An 11827-nucleotide genomic window follows, 5' to 3' on the forward strand; every position below is an offset into this window, starting at 1 on the left:
AAGTTAAAGGTAGTTACATTTCTCCCCTCGAGATGTAATTGCATTACAATAAAACATCAACAAATAGAATATATATTGTAATGCAAACACATTGAAGTAAACAAGTTAATTTCAAATTCATAATCACAATCCATGATTTGATTCATCATCAATTCCATGTTCAAGATACATCCTAAGAAATAGAATCGAAATTGCATTATGCTCAAACCCATCTTGCCACCAACTGCCAACTATCTCAATCTCAATCTTACTCTCAATCTCTCCTCTCTTTGGATCCCAAAATATGTAGGTTTATTAATACCGTTTACTATATATTATCAATAATCTCATCATAATGTAAATGTTGACATAATGTAATCCATGCTTTACAAGGTCACATGCAAGTTCTCCAATTGTTCATGAACCTAGAATGGACCACAAAAATCAAGATTCCATTTGGGTTTGCCTCTCACTTGATGGTTGGGCACCTTCAAAAAGCCCACAGCACCCTACTTTCAATTACACTCAAGAACTCTCACAAATGTATTGGCATCTTCTCTATTGACATTATTTGGAGACATTTGTAGCATGTCTACTACATGTAGATGTGGTTGAAAATCATAAGAAATTATTGTTAGCAATAGAATGGGAAAACCCTACGTCACAATGTTTAACAAATATTGTGAGAAAACCCTATATCACAATGTTTAGTAACATTTTCAGCAAATCCTATATCGTAATGTCTAACAACATTGTGAGCAAACCCAACATCACATAGTGTAACAATTTTCTCATCAAGTTCTAACAAAAAAGTACAAAAATCCCAATTTGTTTATGAATAACATATGCATCAAACATGTACTTCAGTTTACCCATTTGTTGACATGTAATTTCTTTTAGGCTTGAGGGTGTGAATCATTTCGTTGAGGGTCTTCCATCTTTTCAAATACATTTTCTCAGGAAAGATGGAAGAGATTTGTATATGCATACACTTCAAAGAAGAAAGCAAAAAACACATTTCATTGAGGTGAAACAACCTATCTCTTGTAATTTTTTCCTTAGGAACCAATACAAAACTAGGTGACCAAAAAAATTAACCAGAAATTCATACTCTGTGCAGCATTGCTGCAGAATTGTTTGTGTTTAAAGTGACAACTGTCCCTTGAAAGAAATTCTTTAGGGACACTTTATATTACAACAAATGAAATAGATTTTTTTTTAGGAGGGCAAATAAATTTTGAATCAGATGACATTCATAATACTAATGCTAACAATAATAATAATTAATATGTATGGAAGCTCTGAATGGAGTAAAAATATCTGCAAGCACAAGTAAACTTGCCTGTACACTACTTTGCCTTTGTCATGAAGAGTTTGTATTTTATTATATGTTCAATGGCTCTGACTCTGGATAACCTTCCTTGTCATTAAGTTCTGTCACTAAACAAAAAACCAGAGAATCTTCAATCTACTGATTGGTATTTGGAAAAGAGAAAACATTTAACCAGAATGTCAACAATAGAACTCTGATTTCAATTTGTTGATATGATTCACCGGTACAACACAATATTGGAGTTATTTATTTCTTTAACTTCCAAAACTTGTAGATGATTCCAAATATTGCACACTACAATTACACTAATCAATCCCCATTCTTTTTCCGCACATTGGTAAATACACGTGTAGGAGGAATTGTTATAGTGGGGTAACTTTACCTGGTTTGGATTTCTCAGCAGCAATCATGAATTTATTCTGAAGAAAAGATGCCAAGATGAGGAATACTGAACACATCCCAAACATTACTGTTATTGGAAATGCATTAACCTGAAATAACCACAGTTTAATCAGATAAGAGAAACTTATAAAGGATAATCTAATAGAAGAACGTGCCACCTTTCAAAAATCCCATTGAATTTGTAACTTCCCACTGTAAAAATATTTACGAGGGAAACTCCAAAAAGTCCCCAAGCTCTTTGTTTCCCCAAATACCCCTAAATTTTCATTATTTCACAAAATGCCCTTAATCAACCCCCTTTTTTCAATCATATGTGCTATTTGGGTAAGTACATGATTTAATTCATCTCCATCTCAATTATATGTTTTGTTTGAGCTACTATATAGTCAATTTGTCATTTTTCTCTATTTTAGGAATTGAACATCGGCATTTGGAGAAATACACAAATCTGAAAAACTCAGGGGTATTTCAAGTTTTTTGCTATTTATAAACATTGTTGAATCTGACAATTATATCAATTTTCTACTGAGTTCTCAAGGCTTTGAAGTATTTCTTGAAATTTCTTGGCATGAAACAGAAACTCGACTGATTAGAGAAGGAAGAAGACGTTACATTTTCCAATTGGCTAAGCAACTTACATTGTAGAGGACAACGCAGACAAAAATGTTGACAGGGATCCTGAAGAAGTTTAAAATGGTACTTCTGGACCCCTCTGGGACATACTGAGATCTCAATTTCATGATGGATGGCCAGAATACACCCACACATGTTTCGAACACACAAAAGGCAAAAAGCTGAACTTTTCCAGAAAATTTCATGCTCCCACCTGTTGCCCCTGAAGTTGTTGTAAAGAACTAATGGAAAAAACCACAATTTTATATCAGTGGTCAAAAAACTATGTTTCAATATCAATTTTCCATTGGAAAATCACGATGAAGTAAACATTCACGACTCACATTAATCACAACAGGCGAGAAAAGCGTCACTGAAGAGATCAAAAAGACTATTTGCATGTATTTTTCAACCTTAAGCGACGACCTTGCCATGAGCCGTGAAGCTAGGGAGCTTCCAATCATAGAAGATAACATAAATATAGCAAAAATGAATCCATGAGGTATCTCTTCATCATTTGGACTGAGGGCTGGTGTCCACAAGAAAACAAAGGTGTACATTGAACCCTCAAACAAGGATTGTATTGCTCCAAGCAAAGCTATCTTCTCATCTGCTCTTCACAAACAACACAACTTATCTGCTTGAATATCCAGATATCATGGCATTTGAATATACTGATTTCATAAAATAAACGAGATTATCTTATACATCAAAAATAAATTCAATTTCAATGTTACTAACAGCCATGTAAATAGAATGATCAACGAGATTATCTTTATACATCAAAAACAATTTCAATTTCTATGTTAGTAACAGTCATGTAAATAGAATGGACGTCCATAAGATCATCTAATTATGGATTAAGAATATGACGATGATGATATTATGGTAAATGATATGCATTGCTTTAGATTTGCAGGTTTAAATGTAAAGAAATAGATAAAATGTTACATTCATTGTAAAACTGTCCAATTGTAAAACTGTCCAGGGTTTCTCCAATATAAATGTCTTTACGAATCTACTTTTCACAGCCCAAGGGATGAAGGCAGAAGTATTGGCTTATGGCCCGCTGGCCTGGGCAATGGTAACAAGCTAATCATAAAGGGAAGAAAGGTAAATTACCAGATGCAATCGCGGATGCTGCAGTTTTAAACTGGTGCAAGAGATTCTTGTTATCAGAGGCATCACCATAATTCTCTGACCATGTATATACGATGATAGCCATACCCACTGCAAGTACACAGGAAGCGGCATCAAAAGGAGACACAGGTCCAAGAGAGAGCGTCTCAGCTAGAAAATTGGCGAACAATCCTGACAAAATGGCTATGAGTCCATTGCCAAAAAACACTGCTTTTGAGAAGGTCATAGATAACCATTGGGCTTCAAATCCCCTCTGTCAAAACAATGAAACTAAAGTCACAAAAAATGGCAACCTCTGGGGGAGGGATTAGTTTTTAGCGAAAAAATCTGTACCACACATCTCAAATTTCCTTATGTTCATGGTTTACCTTGAAATGTTCCGCAACTAACCAAGATTCAAAAGCTGAGAACAACAATGACGTTGCAATTCCACCCAATATGCGGCCCAACATTAACACCTTATACTGAGGAGAATGTTTAGTCATGCAACTGAGAATATATGTTATACAGTACATAATGCTTGCCCGCTTACGCCCACTGTTGATAAGACAATTTAAACATAGTGTCACTAAATCCTGTTTTAGCAATGCATTATATTGCACTCAAAGTGGAGAAAACAGACAAAAAATATTTGCATAAATATGCCCATCAAAATCATGAGACTGACAGGCATAATAAACATAAAGGAACCATCAGAGGGAGAGTTAAATAAAGGATGCAGATCACATGTCAACTGCAGACAGGAAAAAATTGGTAATGAATTAACAAATCCAGTATTATCAGATTAATCCTTTTGAACTCACTATTTATCACCAAGTGAACCCACAAAGGTACCAAATACCATCGATGAACCAAAACCAGCAATGAAGAGCCTTCCAATGTCACCCTTGTCAAATCCATATTGTGTGTACAGAAAATAAACATAAGGACCTTGTAACCAATCTCCCGCTGCAAAGACAAAATATTTATTGGCAAAGTTTTGTTAATTGAAGGCCATTAAAAGTTGAAAATGCATAAAACTATAATTTTGATCTTTCTAACAGTTAACAGCTAGCATCACATAGTTGAAACTGAATCCAGAATGCAAGATTGCAGATTGTCCATATTTTAACCATTAACATATAGAGAAAACTTTCCTACAACAATTTAGATTTAATCGCCACTTTTCTGAGTAAATAACAAGATGTAAGGCTTACATTTCCTACCCAAACAATCATAAGCTCAAATCCTCCATCAATCATATAGAAAAACATTTGTTTGTTAAAACTTTGTATTAAGCTGTATTAAAACTTCATGAACAATAAAAAGCATCCACATGCTCAAATAAATGTACGCACTGCAGAAAGTAAATCAGAAGTGTCTTGTATTCTTCTTCAAACAATGTGTCAGCTTAGCACTGGGTTAACTAATGCTTCAAACCTTTGCTACTCATGGTTTTTTTCATCAGAGAAGCTCAGATCTATTTTTATCTTAACACTAAGATTCATTTTTACTCCTACCAAATACTAGGAACGAGCATAGATTTATTTTTCTACAAATAGTAAGATCAAACATGTGTAGCTGTCATCAAGGTTAACATTCTAAGCACATCTGAACCAAGCTTCCAACCTTTGCATCAAGGAGACTAAGATATTTTTTTTCCCCGACAAAAGATTGTCTTTTGAGGATAGCCTTTGCATAAGATCGAAATAGTTATAGCCATAATAGAGGTTGACACTCTAAAAAGAGCTGAATCCAATTCATGCACGGCATGTAAAACAGAAGTCCACTGTGATCTCACATAAAATCTTGAAAACCTAGGATGAAATCTGGAAAAATATACAGTTAGACAAAAGAAAACTGAGATTGAAGAGATAAACGCCTCGCAATGCATGTTTGACAACCAATAAAAGCAAACAATGATGATGGGATGTGTCCACAATGTACAACTAATAGTTCGAATTTCAGCTAAGGTTCAGAAAAGCAAACACTAGATCGTCATTTCAATCATTCAAGTTGATGTTTAGCTTAGGCCTTAAAAAAAGGAAGCTTAAAGGACTTCTTCCATTTTTACGTTTAGAATTTTAGCTAAGGTCCAGAAAAACAAAGATTAAATCCTGGTTTTCAAACTTAATGGAATAACATAGGAATTGAACCATTACAGAATTGGCATTTTAGAACCCTGTAATGTTGTGAAGAAATTTCTTGAATCCAAGGTTATATAATTAAGCATTCGTGAAAGTGACTTTAGAGAAAACAATGATCTCAAAGTCTTGACAAGAAAAAGAAGCCCACAGAACTGACACGATGATACAACATAAGCCCACAGAGATTCTCTTATAAGAAAAAGAAGGTAAAACTAGAATAAGAAACAATGAAAGATGTAATGTAATCATCTCAACAGAAATTTTGGAAACATTATGGAATATGATGAAAAAGGTTGAAGATGAGAGGTCTGATGCATAATTCAACAGAAATTTCACATACATTATTGAAGAAGAAGAAAACAAACGTTGAAGAAGAAAGAATGAGAAAGTGGATGTATTATTTGATAGAATTTCGCACGGATTCTTGAGAAAGAAGGATAAAAGTTGAAGAAGAAAGCAAATACTTTATAATGAGTTTCAAGCATTGAGGAGGAATGAAAGGAATTCGATGCAGCAAGTCAAAAGAAATGTGCATAAACGTGCTTGAAAAAGGAAAGGAAAACAACAAAGAACTAGAAAGATTGAATGGTTCTAATGCAATAATGCTGGATGAATTCACAGAATGAAGTTGAGAAAGAAAAGGATCCGATACAACAGAATTAAGTCCACATACATTATTTGACAAAAGAAAGAAAGGCAATCATACTTTGAAGTAGAAGAACGAGAATGACAGCATGGGAACGAATGAATGGATGGATGAAAGCATCTGATATTGCAACAGTAATTTTCTATACATTCTTTACAAAAAGAAGACCAGCACTAAAGAAGAACGAAGAATGAGAGGTCTAAGACTATTACGTTCAAGATCTTGAAAGTTGGGAAAGGAAATAGCGAAACAATTACTGAAAAAAGAAAGAAGAAAGGGATGTATTATAAATCGTCTTTGAGGAAAGACATTAGAGCTTGAATAGTGAGAAGAGAGCTATAAATTGAAGCACGCTTGACAGAAACATAGGTTGAGGAAAGAGAATATGAGAAAGGGTCAAAGCCATCGCCATATTTATTGAAGAAAGAAAGGGCAATCAGAGAATATTGAAGGAAGTTCAGAGATCAGCATACCCATCATAAGGCACAATCAGAGAATATTGAAGGAAGTTCAGAGATCAGCATACCCATCATAAGGCAATAAACGAAGAGATAGTTGTTCTTGAAGGAAGAGAAAGCAGAGCTAGTGATGAATCGATCCTTGTTGTTCTTGCCAAGCTCCACAGAACCAAGAAGGAGAAGAAGAAGGATGAAGAATGCAACGTAGAAGATCTCCATAGCTCAGAGCTCTCTTCACTGGGCCACTGAGAGAGAGAGAGAGAGAGAGAGAGAGAGAGAAATGACAGATATGGCGTTGTGTGTGTAGTCTGTATGTAATTATGTACATAAACAAATATCTCTCTGCTCAGAAGGAGCAGCAGCAGAGCGGAGCGGAGCACTCTGCAAACTCTTTTCACCCACAACAACAAAAAAAGACTCTCTACTCTATACTATATACACATACATCCCATACATACATACATACATACATACATGCATACATCCCATACATACATACATGCATGCATACATCCCATACATACATACATGCATGCATACATCCCATACACACATACATCCCATACACACATACATACATACATACATACATACATGCATACATCCCATACACACATACATACATACATACATCCCATACACACATATATACATACATACATCCCATACACATATACATACATACATCCCATACATACATACACACATACCACATGCATAGATTCATACAATCGTTCATTCATCCATACATACTTACATACATATACTCTCTGTGTGTAAATCCATGCATTGTGTTCACGCATTCGATCACCCGCCCAACAAACGGCTCAACGTTATGTCCGAAATTTGTGTTGCTGAAGTGGCTTCGTGTCCATTGTCTCTCATCATCATCAATCTTGTTAGACGCCGGCCGGACTAAACACATTTGTTGTTGCGCCTACATCTAGGATCGTGCGGGAAATGTTCTTCTACCCATGTGAAACAAATTGTACGAATCGACTCCTTAGTCTCTACATGATGTTTGATGTTGTTTTGTTTCGCGATGCATTCTTTTTTCATACATGACTTTATACTATTATAAGACAGCGAAGGAAAGTGTCCTTGTAGAGACCAAGTAATGGTGATGGGAGTGTCAACCCTTGAGGTTGTTAAATAAATGTGTGAGCTCATATTTTTATGAGAAAGAAGTGTTAGCGGGCCACACTTAAAAAGGAGAAAAGTATTAATGAAGTAAGTGACAATCCTTAAATGTTGTGATAGATCTACAGAATAAATATGATCCCAAAGTATTCAGATAATGCTACACGTTCAATGCAATTCTTAGAGTGGGATCAATAATGAAAATCCTAAGAGATGCATGTGATGATGTGGATTTTCAAGGTGTAAACCTCAGAAAATAATTTCATCATCTCAAGCTTTATAATATTGAAAACTTGTTAGATGTCTACTTATATGAACAAAGAACTAGGAAACAAACTCCTTTTCTCAGTACAAATATTCATGGAAAGAAGCCCAACTTCTTAATATTAATGGAAGATTTCCGAGATCCAAAGATGGATTAGGATGTGGCAACTAATTGCTAGACTAGTGAAGAGGAGAAAGACGACAAATAGAAGACACCAACCTCTCATCGACCGGCGTAGAGTGTGGAACCTTTAATGATTGCACCATATTATTCACATCATTAGTATTGCCTTCCCTCACTCTTTTGACTATTAATATTGTATCCCATTTGTTGGGTCCACTACATAGGCATTGCGACATTATAAAAAAATTTGGACAAAGTATTTGAATAACCTTACCTGTCATTGTGAGAGGGAGCATGTTTGAGTACACCATAGTAGAGGACTATTGAAGAATAGAAATAAGAAGTCGGAGATTGAATTATTTTATCTCCAAATATCCATTTCATTATTATCTCCTTCTCTCTCTAGAGTTTGAGTGCACATTGTATATGTTGGCCCACTTGGCAATTCACATTACCGACATATCTATTAATATAGATTCTCAATATATGTGTTGCTAAAATGCCCACATGATAGCAAGAAATTTGTTGGAGTGCAAGGTCTCTCCTGTTACGTTGCATGCCATTAGACTAATGTTTACATTTAAAAACAAGTAGTTTAACAAAAATAACCGAAAATGTACTAGTAGTCTAGAGATTCATGTTGCTAATCAATTACAAGACTGTTACGGGCATGACCATATAATATCCCGTGGTAAGAATTTACCGTAGTATTCTATACACGTGGATAAGTGTGAGGGTTAAACAAGAGTGTAAAGAAGGGGAGGATTACTTTTAATCCTCGGGATTGAGACAACCCATTAGGTCAAGTGTGAACTTGCCTGGGGGCCTTGGGTATCGCTATAAATAAGAGGCCTAGCTACCCTCATTTGATCATCTTTTGACTACATCGAGACTCTGCTCGTGTGGTGGGTCAACTCTTGTAGCGAGCGCGCCAGCACCAGGTACGACTCGACGCCACGGCGGTGGTATGGGACACCGATCGAGGCTCGAGTCCGTCTCGATCCCTTCGCTCGGGGGTGGTCGGGTGGATCGGCACCCTTCTTTCTCTTTCTCCTTTCTATCTATCTTTTCATTATCCTTATCTTAAGCTTACATTAGTACCAAGATCTATAATAAAGACTACTTAAGAACCTATTGATGATCAATTACATGTACATATTTTACAAAGCTCAATTATATGTTGGTAAGATGTCCATATGATTGTAAGAGATTTGAAGTTGCGCAAACTCTTTGGTTTGGACATATGATGTCCAATCCAAAAACACCTACACCTTGTTAGGCTTAGTAAGAATGTGAGAATAGTAAGTACATATTTTATAGAGCTCAATTATATGTTGTTAAGATGTCCATATGATAGTAAGAAATTTGAAGGAGTGCAAAGTATTTGACCTGTACATATGTTCTCCAATCCAAAAATAACTACACCTTGTTGAGCTTAATAAGAATGCGAAGTTGCATAAAATAAAAGTAGGCAACAAGCTCTTTTTAACGAAAATAAATGAAAATCTCCTAGTAGTCTAGAGATTCATGTTGTTAAACAATTATGAGACTACTTAAGAAACTATTGACGAGAGGATAGAAGACACGTGTATATCAACATTAATGCCTTTCTCCCCAATTCCACAATAAAGAACAAAGCAAGACATGCAATCACTAAAGAGAAACAAGGCAATATGCTTTTTGGTGCTTGAATCCAACTCGTAGCGCAATTGATACTATCATAAAAGAAGTAACCAAAAGTAATGGGAAGAGTTGGCATGTTTTCTAGACATGCAAGTGATAATGGACACAACAATGACATGTATATAAATTTCCTTCTTCACCTCATTTGGTTAGTTCCATCATGGGAATTAACCAAACTCTAAAACAAATAACTTCCCCAAATATATTTACCAATTGTAGCTATCATCACAAAAGGTAAGGAAGGCACCAAGCAGTGGCTATTTGCTTGAGTTGTATTACAATGCAAAAGTTCCATTCCAATTTGCTATACAAGTAGATTAGCAGCCCTTAAAAGCAATGAGGTACACCTAATCAAAGAAGTAAATCAACCACATTAATGTATTGGTTTTGTAAAATATATGCAAAGAAAATGGATGCACACAAGACTACTAAAGGAAAAGTCAAGAAACAAGACAATAATGTGCACAACTTAGAAAAAAGGCAGAAGGAAAATAGCATATTACAAGAAGCAACATAAAAGATGATACACCCCCAAATTCATGTGATTTCAATCATCTCACTTCTTCGTTAAACATTAGCCAATCACATGCTGCCACAATCGATTTCCTTAATCATTTGGGCTATACCCTATGTGAAACATATATAATTATATCACAAGATTCTTATGTGCCCTTCAATAGAGAACACAAATGGTAGCATAACTACATATCATTTCTCACATGAGGTGATTGCTCTTCAATTTCTTGAACTTTTTCTGATTTTTGGTTTGAGCATAAACCGTGCCTATATTGAGAGAGGCTCAAACCAAAAATCAGATGAAGCTCAATTGGTCAAGTATTCCCGCTAAGACCAGAAAGGTATGTACAAACCCCTACATTCCGTATCAGCATCCAAGAATTAGTAAACGAAGTTAAGTAATCTCCACATGAGGCCAAAAGTTTGAAGCATCCCAGAGAAATTTGGCTTTGATTTTCTTCTTTCCAATGGCACCTTTGTAACCTTTGTTCAAAAGAAACAGGTGCAGTAGTAGTAAATTTTTAACTGCATTACCCGTTCACTTTAGGCACGTGCAAACAATTGGAATACTGCATGATTCAAATCTTTTTAATCCAAAATAACCAAGAATTTCACAAGAGAAGTTGCATATTGTAGTAGAAGAACATGTTTATTCAACTTCTCTCCCCAACCACCACGGGGGAAAACTACTTATTTATACAAATATGACCTCCATCATGTTGTGTACATATATAACATGGTATCTACCATATTTAATTGAATTGGTAGTCCATCCATCTACAATGTCCCAATTTTTTGCCAGACTACTAAAAATGTCAAAAATTTTGGATAAGAATAAACTCATTTCAACCAGAACCTCCATCCTACATTTCACCCACGTTCAAGAGGGGGTGAACATATATATATGTGAGTAATAATTTATGCCCACTCTTAACTAAACCACCCTAGATTTCATCCAGTATACCCACATTCATTGAAGGGATAATTTATGTCAACTCTTTTCTAAAATGTATGGAAATGATCAACCGCGCAAAAACTATTCTGAGGTAGCTCCTTGTTGATGGTTGTTGATGGGTAGCCACAGCTCACATGGGGTCCAGGACAATATGTGTAGATATATTTCTCTTTTCCAGCTTCACTAAAACAAATCAAATCAAATTAAATATATATATATATATAAAGACAGAAAGAAAAAACAATTTTCAAATTAAATCACAAATAATACTTATATGAATTGAATTGTGTATTTTTACCTTATAAGCAAAATATCCTTTCAGCTTTTGTATCATGCTGATTTTCCCGATCGAAATTTTCAACATAACGCAGGAACCAAACTGCCACTCTTTTTTAAGAGAAATTATATATGTATATATATGTATGTGTGTGTCTATATAAATAAATATA

The 11827-nt window shown here is 35.1% G+C and overlaps 1 protein-coding gene and 1 long non-coding RNA gene across 2 annotated transcripts; both read right to left on the reverse strand.

Annotated features, from left to right (window-relative positions):
• Positions 1-1060: 1060 nt before the first annotated feature.
• LOC147867955 (uncharacterized) lies at positions 1061-7060 on the reverse strand. Its single transcript, XM_087315869.1, has 8 exons — positions 6765-7060; positions 4270-4414; positions 3835-4003; positions 3449-3719; positions 2671-2936; positions 2353-2568; positions 1695-1803; positions 1061-1419 (listed from the first exon to the last, which is right to left on the reverse strand). Exons 1-8 carry the CDS (start codon positions 6913-6915, stop codon positions 1364-1366), a joined length of 1383 nt encoding a protein of 460 aa, XP_087171995.1. The 5' UTR covers positions 6916-7060; the 3' UTR covers positions 1061-1363.
• A 3972-nt stretch (positions 7061-11032) lies between these two features.
• On the reverse strand, positions 11033-11807 carry LOC147867956 (uncharacterized). Its single transcript, XR_015529398.1, has 2 exons — positions 11677-11807; positions 11033-11561 (listed from the first exon to the last, which is right to left on the reverse strand). It is a non-coding gene; the product is annotated as an uncharacterized LOC147867956 (long non-coding RNA).
• Between the last annotated feature and the right edge of the window lie 20 nt (positions 11808-11827).

The sequence above is a fragment of the Azolla caroliniana genome, unplaced genomic scaffold (assembly GCF_043228905.1).
Source record: "Azolla caroliniana isolate FFs.n. ecotype wild unplaced genomic scaffold, voAzoCaro1.0.p SCAF_2, whole genome shotgun sequence".
Taxonomy (NCBI): domain Eukaryota; kingdom Viridiplantae; phylum Streptophyta; class Polypodiopsida; order Salviniales; family Salviniaceae; genus Azolla; species Azolla caroliniana.

Coding starts and splice junctions, on each gene's coding strand:
- LOC147867955 (XM_087315869.1), bottom strand. CDS start 6,915: ATGGAGATCTTCTACGTTGCATTCTTCATCCTTCTTCTTCTCCTTCTT. Junction 2,937..3,448: donor AGCATCCGCGATTGCATCTG/GTAATTTACCTT, acceptor TGTGAAGAGCAG/ATGAGAAGATAGCTTTGCTT. Junction 1,420..1,694: donor TGCTGAGAAATCCAAACCAG/GTAAAGTTACCC, acceptor TTTTTTGTTTAG/TGACAGAACTTAATGACAAG.